This window comes from Agelaius tricolor, unplaced genomic scaffold (genome assembly GCF_023055355.1).
Source record: "Agelaius tricolor isolate 1412-34295 unplaced genomic scaffold, bAgeTri1.0.p SCAF_19, whole genome shotgun sequence".
Taxonomy (NCBI): domain Eukaryota; kingdom Metazoa; phylum Chordata; class Aves; order Passeriformes; family Icteridae; genus Agelaius; species Agelaius tricolor.
The window spans coordinates 3214237-3237601 of NW_027269279.1; the positions used below are offsets into that span (position 1 = coordinate 3214237).

Genomic DNA, 23365 nt, shown 5'->3' on the forward strand with positions numbered 1-23365 from the left:
ACTGCAAAGCAAACAGCAGGTCTGAGAGTAAGGAAGGCAAAAGCTGTAAGAGCATGAAAAGGTTTCTTTGGCAGCAAGGCCCGTGGCTTTGAAAAGCTTTACATGACAAGACTTGAGGCTTTTTATGTTTCTATCCAAACATGCCAAAAAGCACTCGGCATACCTCAGTTAAAATCCAAGCATGGAAAACAGCAAGATGTGCTGGAAATCAGGGAAAGTTTCTGAGGCATTTGCTAACCTGAGGTATGTGGTGGTAAAGTAGTGATATGGTGCTGATGCCTTACTTGAAAGAAAGAATGCTTTTCATTTACTTTTAAAAAAAAATTGGGATATTGACTGTGCCTCTTGAAAAGTCATCCAGTACCTGCTGGAATTTCTCCTGGTAGCAGTTAGTGAAGTTGGCAGTGCCAGAAGAGGTGCTTGGTAAGTGTTATTCTTTGCAATAGATTTTGAGCAACTGCTTGTTACAAGATTTCCAGTTATTATTGAAATTCAAAATGAGTCTTGATTACGCTGAAATAAGTTCGTTCCCCTGCATTGTTCTGGGGTTTCTTTCTATGTACATAGTAGCCTGTAAGCCAAATTTTCCTGTGGAATTTCTGTATTGAAAATTCTTCATTCACTGCTTCCATACGAATGAAGAAATTTGGATTCTTGAACGTTGTGACCGCAGTGGTCATCAGTGTTTTTATACTTTTATTTATGAGCTTCTAAAAATTACTCTGGCAAAATTTGTTGGTTTGTATTTTCTATGTTTTTAAAATAGGGATTTTTTTCCCTCCCTTCATTTTGCTGGAAGTTTATCTCAACATCAGCAGCTTCCTGGGGCACTGAAGTGATTCTCTTGCCAGCTTCCTGCTCTTGGTTCACAAGGAAGCTTCAGTTCAACACTGAGTTGAGCAGTCCAGAGCCAAAGCTGCATATTGAGCACTAAGGCAACGTTCCATGTGGATTGTTTAACTGCAGCTCTTTTACTGATACATTTAAGCCCCATGGGATGAACTAATAGTTTACATAGTTTACAACTTACACATAACACCATCAATTTTTTGAATAACAATGTTCTTGCTTTTGAGCAATCTACTTAGCACTTGATGAAAACCAGACATTAATTTTGTACTGTTTATTATATACCCCAATTGGAAACTTTTGTTCCTGTAAAGTTGATTTTATACCTTATTTAATTGCAGTAAGATATCAAAGTCAAATACTGGTTTTGTCTGGAAAAACAAATCTCAGTTTTAAATTGAGATTGAGAATGTGTTAAATTACATTTTTTTCCTCCTTTACAATAGTGCTTAACATTCAAATTGCTTTGTTGAAATACTGACACTACCTGTATGTGAAGGAATGTAAATACCAGCCACTCTTTGGAGATACAAAACATATGTTTTAGTTTTAAACTGAGAAATCTGCTTCATTTTAACTTGGAAGTTGTAGACCTTTTGCTGTTTGACAAAAATTCAGTGTTTCTATTGAACTGTTGCTTGGCTGTATCTACTCCAACTTTGCCAAGATTTTCTGTACCAAGGTTTCTTCTTTCACAGGTTTCACATGTTCTGCAGCAGCAGGTCAGACTCCTTCCTGCTTTCTGCATAACAAGCAGCTGTTCTGAGGCAAGGCAATATTTATATATTGAGCTGGAGATAGCACTGGCTTAGAGAGTACAAAAGTTGTGCGTTGTGTTCCTGACATTTCAAATGTTTTCCTCCGTGGACAGGACCCCAGGGCTGGATCTGGTTTAATTGGTGTGAGTGCTGGTGAATTCTGCTGATTGTGGTGCTCAGTTAAGTACCCGCAAATGTGTTGCTTCTGGTTTTGGTCTCTTGTTCTGCACTTTCTCCCCTTTATAAAGCAGCAGAGAGCAGTTGTGCAGGTTTTCCTCACGGAATTAGGAAATGAATGGCTTGTAAAAGCTCGAAGTCCATTAATTGGATGGTGTTTTGTGGGGGAAAAAAAGCTGCTCTTAGTACAGAAACATACCTGTAACTTGAATCTCACAAACTGCTTATAAAACATGCAGTGGTAGTAGTGGTCTGGGTAGCCCCAGAGAGAATATCTGGGAAGAAGGAGAATCTAAATTTCTGTGTTTTAGAGTGAACATAATATTTATTGGAAAAGCCTTTTATGTACTGAATTAGTAAGCAAATGATCAGCTGCACAGGAGAGTCCTTCTAGGCTTCTTTTTGGTAATGAAAATAAGGTGTTCAAGGCTTTATACCTTGAACTTGTGAAAGTGAAGATCAGAGACACCTTAAATGAAACACACCTCCCTGAAATGCTGCCTGACACAGGCACTGTTCTCTGCTGCAGGAGTGTCAGCTATTTCATACCTCATTTATGCCTCAGCAATATCTAAAGCATTCAGGATTTCTGTTCTGTATTTGATTTTTAATTTAATGTTGTTCACCTCACATTTTCCAGAGAGACAAATTCATATATCTGAACATTTGGATAGGATTTCTAGAAAGGACTTTTTGTTACTGGGACTCTGGGATTAGGGCTGGGCTTGAGCTGGGTTCAATCCCCAGCTCTGCCTGGGACCTGTTGTGAGCAATGTTGGGTTGAGAACAGGGTCCTCATCCCAACATTTTTAGGGATTTGAAAGGTGCTTTGAAACCTCCTTGGTGTTGAAAGTACAAAATATTTTTGACCATCTTAGTAAAATTCAGTTTGGAATCTGAGTTATGAGTGCATGTGGGTGGAGGAACATGTTTTTCATGCTTTAGGAATTTTTTTCCAGATGCTTTTGCAGTGTTTGGGTAACTGTAACAGCAAAGTATTGAGATTTCAGCATGGATTTATTCCTTAACTTTAATGCAATTTAAGGGAATTGAGCCACATAGTTTCCTGGTGTGTTTTTAGCTTCATTTTGGTGATGATGTTGCACAGCTCACGTTGTGTCTGATCCAAAGTGTGAGCACAAGAAGAATGTGCAAGGCGTGCAGATAAGTCTGTCTGGATAGACACCACTTGCTTGGAAATATGAATTATTCAATGCAAAGTGCACGTGGTTAGAGATGCAAAAGATTGAATAAGGGAAGAATTCCAGAGCTGTGTTGATCCCAATAACTGTAACTTGCACAGTGAAGTGTGGAGTAAATGAAAAGTCCATTTTGTATTTCCAGCAGGATATTTTTCCATTGAAATTGTTTTGTTTAGCTCTCAGCTAAGAAGCTGTATTTGCCCTGAGAACAGCATATGTGTGGTTTTAACAGCAATTTTGAGGCTTTTACAGATATTCCTGTATCCTACTAGTGTATACAGAAGCTGATGCTGTAGCTGAAGCCTGAGTGAATCCTTTGTTTTCAGGGAACCAGGAGACTTTGTTGAATCTTGACTGAATTTGGGAAATCTCTCCTTACAAAATGATTGTCCCACTTGGCTGTGGTCCTGGCAGAATTACTGGTGGGGGTGGATGAGTGAGTTTTAGAAACCATACAGTGGGTATAAATTACGTTATGTTCTGTTAACATATTTCCTGGTAAAGCTGTGTAAAGGGCTGTTCTTGGGAATGGCTGTAAAGTGGTGATGGTAATAACTGACTTAGCTCTTAAATTCCAGTTCTCACAGAAACTGGTTGTGCTTTGGACATGTTTGGAGACAGTCAGCAAAGAGAAAGTGGAAGGGATGTGAGGGAAGACAGAGCTTCAGGGACATCTTGGTGACAGAGGAGGTGTCACCAGTTAGGGTCTCACTCTTGACCCAGCATCTCTGGCTGTTTTTCCCACATCTGAGTAACCACTGCAGGGCCAAGAAGAACAATTAGCTGGTGAAACAGCAGTCTATGAAAGGTTTGCCCTAAAAAATCAACTTTAAAAGAAAAAGCACCCATGGAAGTACAATTTGAGTGGCACATGGGTGACAAAGCCCCATGGGCAGGTTCTGCTTTCAGAGCTGAGGGTGTGTCTGCAGGACTCCTGCACTCAGGGATATTTGGGGGTTGTGTCTGTCTCTTGGCCTGGATTAGAGGGAGGCATTGCAAAGTCATAAGAAAACTGAGGCAATAGCTGGGATTTAATGAAAGATTTAATCTGAGAGGTAACCTTTATCTCAGGTATTTGTTAGGGGTGAGCAAGAGGGAAGAAGAGGGAGAAAAGTTAGTATGAGTTATAATTGATAAGTTTATTCCCACTTCTGATTTGTGTGCCTTTCTCAGATTCTGTGCATCAACATTAATTCAGCTTCCTATTGATCTCCCTTTCTTATCCCTGCAAAGTTCTTCAGCTGATTCCATAACTCTTCAGTGTTTCTGCAGTTTTACATCTCAGTCAGTTAATTTTTAAACTTGCTTTACTGGTCTTGTACTGCACACAGTCTCAGTTAAAAGGGAATTTAATGAGTCTTGTTCTTCCAATAGCCCTGTGCTGGGTTTTTCAATGATTGATATTATTGAGGGTTAAGTCAGCCCTTGCTGGTTGTATGTGAAGACCTATTGTTGGAGAATTTTTCAGTTTGAGTAATTCTTAGGAGCAGAGATGAAGCTCTTGTGTTTTGTCAACTTGGTTTTTTTTTGCAGTAGGAGAACTGCCTCTCATTCGTGACTGGTTTCTGCTTAGGTAGGATGGAATTTTGATTCCTGACTAAGTAGATACTTTAATGACATGTTAATGGACTAATAAAAATGGCTTTTTCTGGGTGTGTGGTTTTTTGAAGATCTCTTCAAAGTTGTCTAGTGTTTGCAACTGGCTACACGAAGCCAAGTTCCAACCCACGAGGAGATCATGCCTTGAAAAGAGGCTTTGATTTTTACTGCAGCCTACACAAAAGGGCCACAAAAAGAGTTCATGTATCAACTCTAGCGACTCTTTGAGAATTGAGGGTTTTATAATGAAGCCTTGCTTTAATCTGGTAGTCAAGGTCTGGTTTAGCATGAGTTCAGGCAGAGCCTTCCAGTGTCAGGGCATGAATGCAGGGCCTGAAGTCGGAGGGGTCTCGGGGCTTTTTGGTCGGTTTGTGTCTCAGATTGCAAATCTCATTGGCACCACAATGCTGAGATCGTTAGTGAAGGCCACTCAGGGTGCATGTCAGGATGAAATTAGTTCCATACAGCTAATTGGCTTATTTGGCAAATGTAAGGAAGGCTGTGGGTTTGTTTATCTCTTTGTGCTCACCCTGTCGGGTTCGGTTACTGAGAAGTTAAAGCAGTCTGGATTTGTGCATTTCAGTCCCGAGCAGACAAAGAGAAAGACCAAAAGTATTCCTAAAGCAAACAAAAAAAATGACTAGAATAGAAACCTTGGCCTTTGTGGTGACAATTTAAAGTGCAATTTGTGAGCAGAGTGGTGTATTTCAGTTCAGTGGTGTGGCTAGCTGTAGAGAACTGCATTTTTACACACTTCAGCCATCTTTCCTTTCCCATAAAATCATTTTTTGTACCCCACCACATATAAATGATTGTCATCCTTAAAAAAACCAGACATGTGAAACCTTCACGGGTTGTCTGGTAGCAGAAATAAAAGCAGACCTTATCTGCAGTGAAGTCTCATTTAAGGTTATGTGCAGAGAGCACAACTGTAAGCAGAGTCATTCCTCAGGGCTCTTCAGAAGGGGTGGCTTGTGGTATTCAGAGTATTTTCCACAAAATCCATGGAACTGTTTGGATAAGATGTGATTTCACATAAGAGATTCAGCAAAGATTTTAACTGTGGGGCCATGAGTTGTAGGGTGTTGGAGCAGCATGTGGTGTATAGCTGATGTTTGCTTTTTTCTCCTTTTTTGGGGGAGGCTTTTTTCCACTTCATGTACATTATTTTTGCCATGCAGCCTTCCCAAGACTGTTTTTCAGGATGGGATTTCTGCTGTGGAAACCAGGCTGTGAGCTGGCACACACAGGGGACTGTCCTGCTGGGGCACCTCCAACACAGGCTACCAAGTTCACAAGTCAAAACCTACACAGACTTTGAAGCATTAGCAGAGATATTTCCCTTACTTGGATGTCTCAAATTTGACCTGCTTTGCAACCTTTATCATTTTCCAATTGTGTGCAGTAACTTTAGTTTCATTTTATGTGAAGATCTTTATTGCTTTCTGTTCCAAAGCCTCATTGTTCTTCTTTGCTTCTATCTTAGAACAAACCAAGCAGCCTGTGGTGCTTGTAATGATTATGCTGCATATCTCTATGATTAAAGATGGTCTGTACAGAAGGAAATATTGAGTGAAGTCCTTTCTATGCCATCAGCCTGCTGGCCTGTGTTTATCTTCTGTCACAAAGTAAAATGAATATATCCTGGAATCTGGCTGCCTGTTTGTACAAGCATAAATAATTAACCTGAATTTCCAGGGGAAGGCCAGAGATGGCTGAAGGTGGTATTTGCCAGCCTGGTTCACTGTGACCTCTCCCCACCTTTCCTAAGGAAGATGTGGACGTAGTGCTGGTTTGTCTTGTCTTATCTCCAGAATTAACTTGGATACTGAGTTGAAGGCCGTGGTTAGCTCAGATCATATCCACATGTAAAGGTCCTTAATTTGAGCATGGAGGCTCCTACCTTTAACTTGCAAAGTGTGAATGAATGCAGTCCCAGGTGCACATTTGCCTGCTGTTTTGCATTGGTACAGGCTGGGCCTATGGAATATTTTCATCACTTGCCTTATTTACTTTACTTTCCCCCCCAGGAAACCGTGTCCTTTGTACACTGTGCAGCTGGAAACCCTTGTAACATCTTAGCAGTGTGCAGTGGGATGGGGTGTGTTGGGAGTTGGACTCTGTGGTCCTTATGGGTCCCTTCCAAACTGAGACATTCTGGCTGTATGGGAATAAATCTGGTGCTGATGCAGAGTCAGGCTGTTTACTTGGGAATGTTTGAAATTATTCCTCTCCCAGACTGTTTTTCTGTGCTTCCCTGCAAAGTGCTGCTCTTGCTGCAGGATGTGTCTCAGGGTGAGTTAGCAGCTTTCTGATGCAATTCTCAGCTGGGTTGTTCAGACACTGGTGCCACTCCGTGCTCTCCTCACTGCACCAGTCCTGCTCCTGCAGCACCTCCTGAACCACAGCAGATGATTCATTTCTGTTTGGAGGCAGGGTGGACAACCAGGGCCTGGCAGAGGAACCTCTCAGCTCACTCAAGTTACATCCCCAGGGTGAATACTGACTTTGTCTAAGGCTCATCCTTTCTTCACCTCCTGCCAAATATGCTTTCACACTAGCACTTCACCCAGCTGGCTAATTTGGCCTTTGAAATTATCTCAATAATGTCAGGTACTTAAAAAAACATTCCCATCCCTTTATAAATATTATAATCTAGATGTAGAGACATTGTTTCGGTGTTGTTTGGGATCTGTTGTATTAAGAAAATAAGTTTTTCAGAGCTGTGCAACAATCCTGAGCTGAACATAAACAAATCCTGTGTCAGGCTGAAACAAGTTGGTTGACTTTGAGGAGGCAGAATGTAAATACCCAAGTCAGGAGAATTAGTACCTTTTGTAGTGTTGCAACAAATGCAGGGAGATCACTCCTGCTGACAAGCCCAGCACTTTTCTTGTTTAACAGAAAGAAAAACTAAAAGAAAAAACAATTTGGAAAATGGGCAAAGAGGGGATTTGGGCAAGACCTGGGCAAAGAGCTAAGGGTTTGTCTCATTCTCCTAAACCCTCTCTGAACTAGGGATAAAATTAATAACTTTTTAAGCCTTTGTAGGTAAACCTACCCAAGTCCATGAATCTGGAGCTTGAAGTAGCAGCCATCAGGTTGGAGATGATGTGTTTGAGGAGGAAATGTGGCCCAGTCCCAGCTTTGCACAGCAGGGAGGGGCTGTCTGCTCTGCTGCTGGCATGGTTTCACATCCAAGTCTCCCGTTGCTGACCTTTGCCACCTGTTTTTTTACTGGAATTTAGAAATCTGTGGCTTTTAAGTGATACAGCTCTTGCAAATATTTTTTGCTCTAGTGGGTTTAACATGCAAATAGTGGAACAGAGCCAATGGTCCATCTCGGGCAGCCTGATTCTGGAGATTGCTCCATAAAGGTTTATTTCAGCTATTAGCTTTTGTGCCAATATTTTTCTTACAAGAAAGAGTAATAATTTTTGCAACCGAAAATTGAGGGTTTCACAGGCTGTGAGTGGAAAATTGGCAGCTGTGCTCATCTACTGTAGACTGAAAGGCTGGGGCAGAGGGAAAAGAGTTACATGAAAAATATAATTCTTCAATAATAGCTTTAGAAATTTATGCTGCTGTTTTGAAAGCACACCTGAAATATGGAATAAAGGTACTAATTATATGGACAAACCATATGCAGAAAGTTACAGATGTCATCCTTCTCCAGCTCAATGAATTATTCTTAAAACTGGGGATGGCAAAGTCGAGTTGATTTTAAAAATCTCACAGAATTCTTTCTGGCTGGTACTAGCATGCTAAAGTTCTTATTTTACTTGTACTTAGTCTCTCTTGAGTAGTTTTTCCTCTGAAACACTCTCAACAGGAAAAGGAAATTAAAGGTTGCTCTGTCGTGCTTCCACGGGCAGCAGATGGTGATTCTCTAACCCTGTGTTGTTTCAGATTGAATTGCCAGAGTCTGGCACACTTCTCTTTTTGGTCAGTTGTTTAAAAAAAATGCAAGAGAAGCCTTCTCTGATTATAGTTTACCAGTGTAAGAAATAAGTAATTTTTAATCCCTTCTAAAAATACTTTCCTGGTGTGGCTGCTTTAATTATTACTAAGAAGGAGGATTTGTGTATTTTTTTCCATGAGCTTCTGGTTTAAATAGTGGATTTCTTTGCTCTGTTTGCTTGACATGTGAGGTGAGGCAGTTTTTTCTCTGCTGCCTGTGTTACATAGGGAATGTCTCTCTGGAGCTGAGAGGTGCAATTCTAGTAGAAGTATATAAAAATAAATAAATAAAGTATTTGTTCCTTTGCACCTTCCCTTTCCCCAGTGTAGAATTACAGTGAGACTGAGGGTAATTCAGGAAGAAGGGGAGATGGAGATGAGAAGGGGAAATGGTCCATACCTGGGGAATTGCCCATTGATTATCTTCTGAGCCTTCATTCTCATGCTGAAAGATTTCTTTTTTCCCACTGGGGAAAGAGACTCCCTCAGCAGTAATTAGGTCTTTTATAGTTACCTTCCTTTCTTGGATCTTAGTTTGAGATAAGTTGAGCTCCAATATTTTCCTTTTTGGCTCTGGAGTTGTTTTTCCTGGCCTGTTAGAAGAGTTTAATGGATACTAAACAACTTGGATTGCTGAGATCCTACTGAGCAGTCCTTATGGAAAAGCAAAATTAGACTTGTAGCTGGTAATAGACCTGGTAGAAATGGAGATTGATGTGAGTTTCCTGATGTAATTTTTTCTTAAACTGCTGTGCTGGTGAGCAGAATTGGAGAGAGGGAAATGATGTCTCATTTGTGGCCCTTTCAAAGGAAAACATCTTGATGCAGTTGTTTTTTTTTTTTTCCAGTATATTTATTTTTCTCCTCAGTAAGGCCCTGCCATACTTCTCCCCAAACCTTTGTGTATTTACAGATTGCTTCTGCTGTTGCAGAATCCCTGCCATGCTTTGTTTCACCAGGTACCCACACTCTGTGTGCAAGGAGCAGGAGGTTGCACTGCATTTGATGGCACTTAGTGAAGAGGTCTCTGCCAGAAATCCCAGAACTGTTCTTTGTTCAGAAAATGTTTAGCCCTTGTTCTAAAATGGATGGATTCTAAAACAACAACAAAAATCTGATTTAGTATTTGTGTAAACATGCAGTGAAGAAAATGATGAGGTTTTAATGCAAAGGGATGTTCATTAAATCTTCTCTGTGTTGTAACAATAGAATTAAAGCAGCAAATATAAAGCCAAATTTATATGTAAATATTCCAATCCCAGATAAAGAAAACAATGCTCACGTTTAATATTTAGATGTTTTTTTATGAATTATGATCAGGTATTATTTTAGCTGATTTGATTTCCAGAAAGCTTTTTTTTATGGTTTTAAGGTTTCTTTATCTGCTTTTTTGTTTTGCAGTATTATGTGCCAAGAATCTCGCAAAGAAAGATTTCTTCAGTAAGTATGTCCTAATTGTGTGACTTTCTGCTCTGGATTAATCAGATTTATTTGGAGATGGTGCATTACTGTGGAGGCTCATCTGTGTGTGTCATATGCACAGCTTTACTACAGGAGTACAGTTACTCTGGGCTGTAGGTTGTGTGCACTTCAGGGTTGGTAACACTCAGGGCTCACAAATTCCAGCTGGAAGTCTGACTGATGGAACCACAGACAGGCTGCTGCTCACAGCTCTGTGCTGGGGGTACCAGGAGCATCCTCAAACACAGGATTTGCTAAAATTCTTTCAGGATAATGGCAACTGTCCTTTCTTGAGGGGGGAGCTTCTAGTGGCATTGTCTTGGAAGCAGCAAAACAAGGACTGTGTCTAACAGCAACTTTTCCTTTCCACAGGACTTCCTGACCCATTTGCTAAAATAGTTGTGGATGGGTCAGGTCAGTGCCATTCCACTGACACTGTGAAGAACACGTTGGACCCCAAGTGGAACCAGCATTATGATCTGTGAGTTGGTTCTAAGGTCATAACTAAACAGTCCCCCAGAGATTTGTCTAGGGAATAAATAGTGCAGGGTTGGCACTGCAGCTTCATTTTGTGTAAGCAACAGGAGTCACATTTCATAGAATCTCAGAACAATTTGGTTGGAAGGGACCCTGAAGATCATCCAGTTCCACCCCTGCCATGGGCAGGGACACCTTCCACTAGATCAGGTTGCTCCCAGCCCGGCCTTGGGCTCTTCCAGGGATGGAGCAGCCACAGCTGCTCTGGACAACCTGTGCCAGGGCCTCAGCACCCTCACAGGGAAGAATTTCTTTCCAATATCCCATCAACCTCTGCCCTCCCAGGGACTGATTTTTTTCCAAGAAGAAAATCCTTATTGATAAAGGAGTGGTACTTTGCTTTTAGGTGTTTGAATTTGGAGATATTTGTGTGGCAGGTACACAGCACAAAGGCTTAGTGAGCTCTCCTGGAGCAGTGCCATCCGGTTTTTACAGAAAATTGTCCTTGTTGGAATGATTTATTTTCTTCAAATTATTAGAACCATAAATTCTGCAGTTTTGTACGTTAATCGACTTGTTGTTTAGCTTTTAATGAGGCTGGCTGTAGTTAAATTCATGCTGCAGCAATATCAATTTCCCATGCTGTGTGAAATCACTATGCAGTAATTCATTAATAACAGCATTTTGGGCATAAACACTTGTGTACTTCTAATAAAGAGGCATGACCGATGTACTAAAATGTGTCAGAATTTGTACCAATTACAGCAGCAGTTCTGTGGAGTAAAAAGAGGTTATTATTTCTAAAATTACTCTTTTAATATGTATCTTTCTAGATATGTTGGGAAAACAGATTCCATAACCATCAGTGTATGGAACCATAAAAAAATCCATAAGAAACAGGGAGCTGGCTTCCTGGGGTGTGTCCGACTCCTCTCCAATGCCATCAGCAGGCTAAAAGATACTGGATGTAAGAGCAATTCCTCCCTGGTGTGACCAAGAACCCTCCATACCTTGTACTGAGTAGTGAATGTTCCCACCCAGCCCTTCCCAGGGTTGATTTTTCCACTTCTCCTTTGCAGACCAGCGTTTGGATCTATGCAAACTCAACCCCACAGACACTGATGCTGTCCGAGGCCAAATAGTGGGTAAGAATGATCCCAGCTAAATTCCATCTGTTGGTAAATATCCATAGGGAAAAACTCCTCTAGGCACTGCTTCTGTGCCTGTTCTGTGCTGGGATTAAATTACATAACCTGAAAATTTTCATTACACTCCTATGCAGGAGTTTGTTTCCTCTCATTTGATGATGGGAAACAGCATTAAAAACAGAGAATGCATCTGGGAAGGCTTCTGCTGCATCTCTGGAAGGGTGAATGTCACTGGGAGATGATGCATTTGGGCAAGGTGACAGGCAGAGGGAATCTTCAGTGTTAAAAAAGGATCTGGAGGAGTTAAAAGACATTTTACAAGTTGCTGGTTTGATACCTTTGACTCATGCAAGCCATTTCCAAATTTCAACAAGGCCGTGTTCATTTTACAGCAAATTTACCCCACATTTTACTGCCCCCAACCAACCCCAGCTTTTCAGCTGCTATATAAATATATTTGGCAAACTCCAAATTCTCACCCTAAGATGACATCTAGTGGTGAGCAGTTTTTTTCCAGTTTCCCTTTCTAGATCCTCATGAAACCCAGATGTAGAACTTGACATGTTTGATATTTACAGAAATAAACTCAAGTTTAGAGGGGATGTCCCTCTGGTTTTTCTTCTGCTTTTTAAAATATCGGTAATGCTTTAAAAAAGCATTTTTTAAAATTAGTAATGCTTTTTTTAAGAGAATGGAGAGAATTTTGGTACATGATGTGTTCTTGTGCATTGGATAGAGCTTTCCTTAATATTTTTCCCTGTATAAATGTGGATTTTTTTGCTTTTTGCTGTTTTTAAGAATGCAGTTTTTCTTTTACTGACCTGTTTGTGTTTTCTTCTTTCAGTGAGTTTACAAACACGGGACAGAATAGGCACAGGAGGTTCTGTAGTAGACTGCAGAGGGCTTTTGGAGAATGAAGGGTAAGGATTGTTTTCTTTACACTTAATTAGAAAAATGGTCTGTGTGTGGAAAGACTGTAACTAACATTAGAAACTTAAGTATCAGTGTAACTATTACATTTTCTGGCAATGTGTATCAGGCAGTAAGGTTATTAGGCTAAACTCGGTAAGGCTTGATTTTATTTTGTTACCAGTGCAGAGAAATTGAGGTATAAAAGCATTAAGAAAATGGCACCTCTTGGGTTAAAAGCTGCAGCACGTGTAGTTGTGGGGAGAGAGAAAGAGTTATTTCTGCATTCACTTCTGTTGTGATGGAAACTCCTGAAGTTTCCCCATTTTCAGAACGGTTTATGAAGACTCGGGGCCGGGGAGGCCGCTGAGCTGCTTCATGGAGGAGCCGGCGCCGTACACGGACACGACGGGAGCGGCCGGAGGGGGCGGCTGCCGCTTCCTCGAGTCCCCCAGCCAGGAGCAGAGGCTGCAGGCCCAGCGCCTCCGCACCCCCGAGCTCAGAGCTCACGTCCAGACACCTCAGAACAGGCCCCACGGCCACCAGTCACCCGAGCTGCCTGAGGGCTACGGTGAGTGCCCCACACAAGGGTTTCCTTCCTGGAGGAGCATCAGGGGTAGGGCAGTCGGGATGGATGGAGACGAGGAATCTCTGCAGCCAGGTCTGGAATTTGGGGTTTATTGCAAAGGGCCTGGGTGCAGGGCCCTGCTGGGAGCTGCAGCCACAGCTCAGAGCAGGCCCGAGAGAAGAGGGGGGTAGAGAGGATGAGAGAGTAAGAGGGTAAGAGCGTAAAGGAGTAAAAAACGTAAGAGAGTAAAAGGGTAAGAGAGAGAGGTTCCCATTCCAATACAATAAATCTTCTTCTGTTTTGAATGTTCTAATTCTCACTAACCAATCTAGTACAAGATACAAATCCTATAGCATTTACATACAGCCTATAAGAATCATTACATTACCACACTGTGTTACCTTTTAAACCCTAAAAATTCCTCTTTGGGCCCCTTCTGCCAAGCTGGCAGGGTCTGCTCTGACCCTTGGAGCTGTCTGCAAGCAGAGGGTGTTGTTCCATCACAAGCGGATCATCTTCAGCCAGCCACACCATTGTTTTCCCGTTGTTCAGTAACTAAAGTATCTCAAAGCTTCCTTTCATTTCAATCTCACTTATAGTTTCTATATTCTCCAAATCTTTTGCCAGACAATCATATTTATAAGGCTTTCCTGTTTCCTCTTCCCCAATACCTTTATCCAAAAAGTTACAAAAATTTTCTTCCCTTTTGATGCACCGAGGGGTTTTGCCTGTTGGAACAAGCAGCGTCCACGTGCATCTCATTCTGCCTTTTGGAAAAGGAACTAAGTGCAGATGGGAGTTTGAGATTGGCTAATTAGCAGTTGGCTACGCCAGGATACACTGAGGGGTTGATGGTAAATTAAACATGAGGTTGTGGTATGATGCTGTTACAGAAAATTCACTGCTAATCTTGGCTGTGTATCTAGGGAGAACGAATGGAAAGAGCTCTTTAAACTAGAGCAGTAATGCTATTTTTTCCTTCCCCCTTGGCATGTAGTGTAGGTTTGAGCCCACATTTGAGAAAAGATCAGGAAAATATATAAAAGCAACAAAGAAACCAATAGTACAGAAGATCAGTGAGGATGGGATTAAGGAGAATTTAAACCTCAGAAAAGAGCATACCAAATCTAGGAGTAGAGAAATCTAGTTTGGGGGTTTGAATTATCTCAAAATCTAACACTAAAAATACAAACTAAAACATGCTGGTGCATGGATCTGTGAGTTTCCAAAGATTGTTCAAATGTGTAGTCAGAGTAAGTTTATCAAGGACAAAACAGTCCATGCTGCAAGAGATCAGTGTGATGGCTCCAGTACTTTCTCTTAGGAGGAAAATATTCTAATGTCTTTAAACTGTTTAATTTTTTTTTTTTTTAAGAATTGTAATTTAGAATAATCTTCCTTCCATTTTTACAGAGCAGAGAACAACGGTACAGGGACAGGTTTATTTTTTGCACACACAGACTGGAGTGAGCACGTGGCATGACCCAAGGATACCAAGGTATGGATTTATAGTTAAAAGTCAGGGGGGTTTGGTGTGTATTTGTGTGGCAGGATGCTGGATTTATAAGAGCAAAAATCTATTAAATGGCCTGTCTGAATTTAAAGGGAGAGCTCCCAGCAGAGGAATTGTTTGGGATGTTTCTAGTTACCTTTTCACCAAACATTAAGGATTACTCTTTTTGAGAGAAAGAATTATTTACTTGAGAATCATGTAAAACAAAAAGCAAAAAAAAAAAAAAAAAAAGTGTAGCCCTTCAGGAATTCTCATTTGACAAATTCTTCCTAAAATGTTGATGTGGCTGTTTTTGGTGAAGCTGCAAATTTCTGAATCTTACCTACAATTTTTTTCTGTGTGAAAACAGTTTGGACTGCAAATTGGAGAAAATACTAACTTCTTTTTTAAAATAATTGGTTCTTGAATATTCAGCTTGTAATTTTTGTTTTATTAGTACTCACTTGTGTACAACTGAAGGAGAGATTACTTGTTATCTTTAAACTTGAGATGGTTTGAGGTTTTTATGCTTTAGGCCAGTAATTTGCAGCTAGAAAATTTGAATCCTTCACATGATTAATTTAGTAAAGCCTCTTTAAACCTTAACCTGCAGTTAATCCAGGTCTTTGTGAGTGAGGTCTGGTGCTCTTCCTGAGTAGCTCTGAATCTGGGCTGTTTCATGGGCCACCTGCACACCAGATTCAAGAGTGAAGTTTGTAACTCTCAGCTGCTGCACTGCCTGGATAATAGAGGAATGTGGTACAGGATATTAGAAAAATGATACAAAGTAGTGCAGGCAAAAGTGGTGATAAAAGCTCAGTGTGTATGGAAGGAAATGAAAAACTAAGCTGAGAGAGAGAGAGAAAATAGCTGATTTTAGATTAGCTGGTATTGGTGGAAGAAGAAATGACAGTCATTTGTGTCAGTCATGTCAGGCTTGTGTGCCCAGAGCCTTGGGTCTTGTTCCTGTGGTGCTGGTCACCCTCATGGAAGGTGCTGCTGCTCCTCTCCCCCAGTCCTTGAGCCAGGGTTTCAGGAGCAGCAGTGGAAGTGGCCACAGCAGTGTCTTGTGAGGCACAGGTCACACCTATTCTAGTGAAAGGTGACTTTTGTGCTACCAGCTTGTGGTGCAAGAACCTAACCTTGGCATGGGGCAGAGCTGTAGGTTAAAACTTGCTGTAACCAGATCTCTGCAGGACTTGGAGGTGCACAGCTGATCTCAGCTAATGGTCCCAGCCATAATCTCCTTTAAGGAGCCTAACAAGGGTTTGTCTGTCTGCCTGTGTGTCCCCTTGGCTTATACTCACTGTGACACTAAGGCACCTTCAGTGTGCAAAGCATTCCTACCTTTCTAAAGCCTCTCAATTAACTCATTTATACAAATATTGCATGGGTAGATTTAGGTGAGGAATTGCACAGAGTGGTGTCTTCAACCCTGGATCCCTGCCAGCTGTCTAAAGAATACTTTACTTAACAATAGGTTTTCTGCCTAAAAATAATCTTCATGTTTCCTTCCTTCCTTTTCTTGCCACTCTTGGTGTTTTCCTCAGTTAGTTGGCTGGAGCCTTAGGTATTTTCAATCTTTTTAGATATAAATACATTTCATGTATTGAATTCAGACACTGCCTGGAAGTGAGTGACTGCCTTTAGCAGCACTTAGAGTGATACCTGAAATTTATCCAGGATGAAGGAGGTGAGTGAATGTGTTAAAACACTTACTCTCAGTGGTTTTTCAGTTAAATAGTCAGGATTCTAACCTTAACCTAATTAAAGAGGTGATTTGAATTTTTTAAGTGATCTTGGTATTTGGTTGCTTCACTTCAAATGTGCATTAACATCTTGTTTGTTTTTCACTTTAGAGACCTTAACAGTGTGAATTGTGATGAACTGGGACCCTTGCCTCCAGGCTGGGAAGTCAGAAGTACAGTTTCAGGAAGAATATATTTTGTAGATCATAACAACAGAACCACACAATTCACAGATCCACGACTACATCACATCATGAAGTAAGAGCTTTGCCTGATAAATAATTCCTGTCAGGTCTAGGAGTCATGAGGGGCTGAAACCCTGAATGGTAACTGAGGAACAGATGTAGCCAGTGCTGTAGTCAGGGTCCAAGCACTGGTTCTCAGTGCTGTTTTTATCTAAATTTTTTGCTGAGACTATTCAGAAGGGTTTCCCAGCAGCTCATGTCTGTCTGGATGAGCAGTTCTAGTTCTGTGCTGTCGTTCTTGATCTGGACTAACTTCATGCTCCCTTGAGCTCCAGACAATGGGAATATAAAACCAGCTGGAGTCTGGTCAATGGGTGCTGTGCACAGCCAGTTGGGGTTTAGCAGGATTTGGTAAGCTCAAGTTCTGCATCATGGAAAGGCAGCTGAACTGTTATGGAACTGACCCTTGAAGCAGCCTGGCAGTGCTGCTTGTGCCCAGGGCCAGACTTTTGCCTGTGCTTGAAGCCAGCCAGGGAATCTCTGCATCTAAAAAATAATTGCTCTACAACCCAAATAAAGCATTGATGGATAAGGATAGTTGAGTGTATGAAGCTGCAACTATCTGGGACAAGTGTTTCTTTCTCTCTTAAAAACCATAGATGCAGTATTTTTACTGTGTCAGCATCCCCAGCCTCATTCTGCTTGAAGCTGGAATAAAATCAGTTGCAGTTGTTAAACAGTTCCCTTTATAAAGCTGTTGTTAGTTCCATTAGAGATCTCTTTCCATGCTGCACTCCTGAAAGTTCTCTCTATGTGGGAGAAATACACACAAACTTTAATTACTGCTCAGTCAGCAATCAGTGATCATGCTTCAGAGCCTTCCACAGTGCTTTGCCATATAAAAACAGCTCAAAAATGCTGAAACTCTAAGTGTCTGTGTTCCTTACATCCCTGAATTTAATGTAAAGATGGTACAGAAGGATCCAGCTGAATACACATTTCACTCCATGTTTCTCTTAGAGAAGCTTAATCTTTTCTTCCACGATTATTTTACATATTCCTTATTGTTGTGTGCCCAGACTAAATATTGTCCTTTTTTTCTCCAAGCCATCAATGCCAGCTAAAAGAGCCCAGCCAGCAGCCTCTACCAGCTCCAAATGAGGGGTCACTGGAAGAGGGTGAGGAGTTGCCTGCACAGAGATATGAAAGAGACTTGGTACAAAAGTTGAAAGTTCTTAGACATGAGCTCTCTCTTCAGCAACCTCAGGCTGGTCACTGTCGCATTGAAGTATCCAGAGAGGAAATATTTGAGGTATTTGATTGATTTTTTTTACTGTTAACGGCAGCTTTTGTCACTGAAGAGTTAAGTAAAACTGATCACTGATTATAACAACTTTGCTTCACAAGCACCCACCACATTACACAGTTGTCATTGAAATTTGCCTCAGGTTAGCACTCAGAGTCATGTTTTCTGTAGTTCAGTAACAATCTGGGTATTACAGAAATGCAGAGATCTTAATTATGGTATTAGAGAAATCTTAATAGACTTAATTATAGGAAATAAAATAGCTAATTGTACAAATGCACATACAGGAATCCTATCGTCAGATAATGAAGATGAGGCCAAAGGACTTGAAAAAGAGGCTTATGGTGAAATTCCGAGGAGAGGAGGGCCTGGACTATGGAGGAGTAGCAAGGTGAGATTTTGGGGGTCCTGACACCTCTTAACTGTAAAGTTGCCCTTTAAGTGTGCTATGGTTGCTACCATCCTCTTTCAAGTTACCTGTTAATGTCATATGTTAATTATTTGTGGTGTAGTTTATAGACAGTGGCTGTAGCTTCACTCTGTATGGTAGGTTGGAAAGTGGAAGCTTGTGATTTAACAGTTGTCCCACTGATCAGCTCAAATTGTGAGGTCTCTCAGGGAGTGTATAGACCCTGAAGTCAGATCCAGATCACAGGAATGGTTTTGTTGAACACACCTCTCTGATTTCCCACAAATGGATTGCAGGAGGGTTCCTTTTTGTTATGTCTCAGCTGCATTCAGGAGAGCTCTCTGATCTGTTGGAGCAGGAGTGGAGATGAACTAATCCTAAACAAAAGCTAAAATTTCAGCGAGGACTTGCCTTCCTCTTAAAAATGACAATAACTCCCTGCAGATCACCTCAGATCTGAAATTCAGGAGCTGATTTAGCATCACTGAAAAAACGCTCACCTGGTGGCTCAGAGTTGTGTAAATTCACAGAGAAATTTCTCAAATCCACAAAAGCTGCCCACATAGGTGTCTTTCAGTGATCAATCCCTGGACAAAGGAAAGAAGCTGGAACATTCTGAGCTGCCTTTCCCGAGGCAACCTTGGGTGTCTCCACTGTTGACATCCTGTTACCCTGATGCCTTTCATAATTGCCCATTAGTTGCAACAGACTCTTCCAGATCAGTACAGCTCCACTTTCTAAGCATTACAATTGATAGTTCTCTGAATATTTTGGACCTGGGAAGGGTGTCCAAATTTAACAACAAAGGAGTATTTGTCATGGTGGCTTGGGAGGTCAAAAATAGCTTTAGTTCTGCTCCTGTCCTTGTGTGTTAGCGAGGTGAGAGAATTTACCCAACCCCTCCTTTTAATGCACTTGGTCTCTGTCCCTTCTGGCCTCTGCTGAAAGCAGTCACCAAGCTGACAGAAAAACAGCTTTTCTAAAGATCCTCAGCAATTGAGCTGATTCTAATAAACAGATTTTTTAAATATTTCCTTATACTGTACAGGTTGCAGAGAAGCAGATCTCATGGGCTCCAAATAGCTGAACTCTGTACAAAGGCAGGATTTTTTGGAAGTGTGGCCTGTTCAGACTCAATTAGTTGATGGCATTGTCTAACAGCTTGCTGTAGCTTCTTTAATTGATGTTAATCTCTTCAATGCTTCTAAACTAAACCAAGTCTGCCCTGAGTGGGGTTGGACGTTGTGGGGTTTTAATCACACTCTTTTGGTCTACAAATGGAGGGCACCAAAAGAGAACCTGATTTTGAAATAAGCATTCCATGACTGATCAATCACAATAATTGTGTTGTCTAAAACTTAAGTGCAAGTTGCACTTTTCTAAATTTGTTGGGTTTTTTTCTTGTCAGAGAGTGGTTGTATTTACTGTGCCATGAAATGTTGAATCCCTACTATGGACTCTTCCAGTACTCCACAGATAATATTTACATGCTGCAAATCAATCCAGACTCCTCTATCAATCCTGTAAGTATGAATTTCTCAGCAATATTCCTACTTTAGGAGATGTCCTCTGCAGTTTATAACAGCTGTTCTTTCACAAGAAGTGTCTAAACTGCAGGGTAAATTGAAATAAGAAGGTGTTAATGTCCTATATTTATACAGTAAGAAGCAGAGGGGTTTTGTTCAGAAATTAAAAGCATGACAGCCTTTGATAAATACCTGATTTCTGTGAGACTCCTCAGTACTGATTGGTTTGCACAGTGACTCTGAGAAGACAAAACAGATGAAATTAATTTTCACTGTGAGCACAGCTGGTTGTGCACACAGCATTGCATTCCCAGCAGTGCCACCCCATGACTTTTAGGGATGTATCCCTTGCTTGCCCTTTCTCACTACTCTCCTGTGCTTGCTTTTTCTCTTACTGGAGGATTTGTATTGATGCAGACCCTAAAAGGAGCAGCAGTTCTGTATTAGTAGAGGGAATTCTTCCTGACATGACATTTCCTGACATTTGCACTGGAAGATGAGGGAGGTGGATTGGAAGAATGTTAACCATAGGTCTTACACCCCAGCTTTCAAAAGTTAGTTTCAAAGGAACATGAAAGAGATGAAGGAAACAAGCAGACTGCTTCCTCAAGACTAGATACATTTGGATGGCTAAATAAAGAATAAACTAATTTGTTTGGAATCTTCATCTTCTTGGATGCTGGAGGTTTCACAGGGATTTTCTTTTTCCAAGTTTTTCCCTTTGAGAGGTCTAGAGACTTGAATCCAATTTATTAATCAGGTAATGCACAGAGAGACTCGTTCAAGGTTTTTAATCATTAAATGCTTTGGTTTTGGTTATGTTGTGAGGAAAAGTGGTGGCTGCTCTTGCCCAGAGGGCTGCAGGTAACTCACACAGAACAAACCACCGAGGGTGCCACAAGATGTCAGTGTCTTCCCAAGGCTGATTCTCCTCTCTCCCTGCAGGACCATTTGTCTTATTTCCATTTTGTTGGTCGGATAATGGGTTTGGCTGTGTTCCATGGACACTATATCAACGGGGGGTTCACAGTTCCCTTTTACAAGCAGCTGCTGGGGAAGCCCATCCAGCTCTCCGACCTGGAATCTGTTGACCCAGAATTACACAAAAGTTTAGTCTGGATCTTGTAAGTACTGAATTTAGCAATGTCTCACTGTACAGAAAATGGGGTAGAGTTTGTTGGCAATAGTGAGGTGCTTTAGACAAAGAGTTTGCAAAAACCTTTTTATGGTGGCTGTCTGTACAAAGTCATTAAACTGTTCTTAATATATCAGAGGTACTTGAGGGAAAGTTCTCATTGCAAACTCTCCTTGCAATAAAGTAGATGCTAAATCATTAAAGGTGGCATGAGTATGGTAGAATATCACTATCAAAATCCAAATTCAGGACAGAGGTCTGAGGGAAAGTACAGCCTTCTTCAAAAGAAAGCCAACTCTGATTAAAATTAAAATAAATAGAAGTAATTTGGGCTTCTGTATGCTTACAGGACAAGATCCAGCATTCAGTGTAGCTTTGGGAATCTTTGGAACTGCTTTGCATTATCTTAATTTCTTTTCCTAAAAACTGTTTTGAATTTTATATTTAAAGAAGTTACTGATGATGAAATTCTCTATGTATGATCTCTTCTGTGCTTCAGATATGTGACAGCAGATCAGATTCTTGCTGGGTGTATATCTATAGATGTGTGTGTGTATTTCTGTATATAGGGTGTTATCCAGTATCCTGAGTCCTGTTAGAATTAGATGAAAATCCCATATCTGATCAGGCTCTTCAACATGCACTAAACCATACAGAAATTGGTGATGGTGGCAATATTCCTGTGGTGTGTGAAATGCAGGTGATAACTGGGATTTAGCCTGAGGACTCCCTAGGTGCTCAAATAACTGTCAGCATCACCACTGAGAGTTAGCAAAATGCCAGAAATGCTGAGTTTACCCTCTGTGCATTGGCAGAGAGAACGATATCACACCAGTCCTGGACCACACGTTCTGTGTGGAGCACAACGCCTTCGGGAGGATTTTACAGCATGAACTCAAACCAAATGGCAGGAATATTCCAGTGACAGAAGAGAACAAGAAGGAATATGTCAGGTATTGCCAACAGAAATATGTCCTGCAAATGGAGTGGGAAGAGGGTAGTAAACAGAATTTTTGTATGTAGTGAAACAAGGGAAGTATTTTGGGTGGGAACTCCTGAGTCATAAATGGCACGAGTGTTTTCACTGGAAGACCTGGGAAGATGCAGTTCTGAATGGTATTTTGGTTTTTCTGCTGATGGTGCAATAATTATTTGTTGATGGAAAAAGGAATGGATAAGCATTTCTTTCATAATACAAAATGTGTGTAAAAACAAGGTCCTCTGTAAAATGAGCATTTTGCAAGTGTGCTGTGAAAATCCCAGTGCTGTCCAGCTCATCACCCCTGACTTCTTCCTTCCTCCCCCACAGGTTGTATGTGAACTGGCGGTTCATGAGAGGAATAGAGGCACAGTTCCTGGCTCTGCAGAAAGGTTTTAATGAACTTATTCCTCAACATCTCCTTAAGCCTTTTGACCAGAAAGAACTTGAGGTATGTTTTATCCACATGGATTATTGTTCTGTAATTTGTTTGATCCACAGTCAAGCACCGATTTAAAAAACAAACATAAAACAAACAAACCACAAAACTTATTCCATTCTATATACCAGAAAGCTGAGTATTTGTTTAACCAAACCCTCTTAGGTTTATTCTAGACATTCTTTGGGTTGATATTATTGAGAGGGCTACTCAAACAGGGAAAGATAAATACACCATGGTTTCTATCCAAGGACTAATGCTCAAGGCAGGTGGTCTGAGAAGGAGGAAGCTCTGCAAGTTTGAGGAATTGTTGGCAAGACCAGACATGTTATTTACCCCAGAACCTGTTTTGTCCAGTAACTTTTCATGCATGGCTGTTTCTGTTTGCACACAGGAATTGGTTTGCAGCAGTAGAAGAGTTGAGCATATAGAAAAGAAATTAATTTGTCTTCTTATCAAATCCTGAGATGCAGAAAGCTACTTCTTAAAATAGTTCCTGTTACAGCAATTTTTCCTCTGGTTTTGCTTCCTAGAAAAAATAAGACAACCTGTGGAATATTCATCATTTGTGGTTTAGAAAGCATTTTGTGCTAGTCAGTCATGCATTTTGGTTAATCCCACAAAGTTCTTGCATTCCATTTGCTTAAAAAGGTAGATTAAAAATCCATTAAATATTTCAATACTCCCCATGTCAGAACAGTCTCAACTCCCCTAATGATGTGAGCAGGTGTAAGTGGGTGCTGTCTTGGTGGCACAGCAAGGCAGCTGCTAAAGGGCAGCTCTCAGCAATGGGATCCTTACTGTGGAATATTATGGGAAATTTAAAATACAACACACGTTTTGTTTTGAGGGGTGAAGTTTGCTCTGTGCTGTTTATTTGTTGTTGCCAGAGGAGGTGGTTAAATCATGGCCAGCAGCAACTTCCTTTTTGCAACCTGGTGTCATGTGGAAAAGAGATTGAAGTGATATGTCTGGTCTGTGTCAGATATTCTCACAAATGGTGTCAAAAAAAAGTTTCACTTGTTTGTTGTGGAACAA

General features: G+C 40.9%; 1 protein-coding gene across 4 annotated transcripts in view; it reads left to right on the forward strand.

Annotated features, from left to right (window-relative positions):
- Positions 1-23365, forward strand: part of SMURF1 (SMAD specific E3 ubiquitin protein ligase 1) — a 45868-nt gene that overhangs the window by 16042 nt on the left and 6461 nt on the right. For 2 of the 4 annotated variants that reach the window (XM_071443894.1, XM_071443895.1), the window contains exons 2-15: positions 9947-9985; positions 10379-10487; positions 11317-11450; positions 11563-11628; positions 12476-12551; positions 12858-13111; positions 14522-14606; positions 16460-16606; positions 17641-17845; positions 18127-18230; positions 19657-19771; positions 20720-20898; positions 21725-21862; positions 22219-22339. In XM_071443894.1, the coding sequence (XP_071299995.1) occupies positions 9947-9985; positions 10379-10487; positions 11317-11450; positions 11563-11628; positions 12476-12551; positions 12858-13111; positions 14522-14606; positions 16460-16606; positions 17641-17845; positions 18127-18230; positions 19657-19771; positions 20720-20898; positions 21725-21862; positions 22219-22339 (1772 nt within the window). The remainder of the gene's footprint in view (positions 1-9946; positions 9986-10378; positions 10488-11316; positions 11451-11562; positions 11629-12475; positions 12552-12857; positions 13112-14521; positions 14607-16459; positions 16607-17640; positions 17846-18126; positions 18231-19656; positions 19772-20719; positions 20899-21724; positions 21863-22218; positions 22340-23365) is intronic. The other 2 variants (XM_071443896.1, XM_071443897.1) reach the window with 1 other exon arrangement.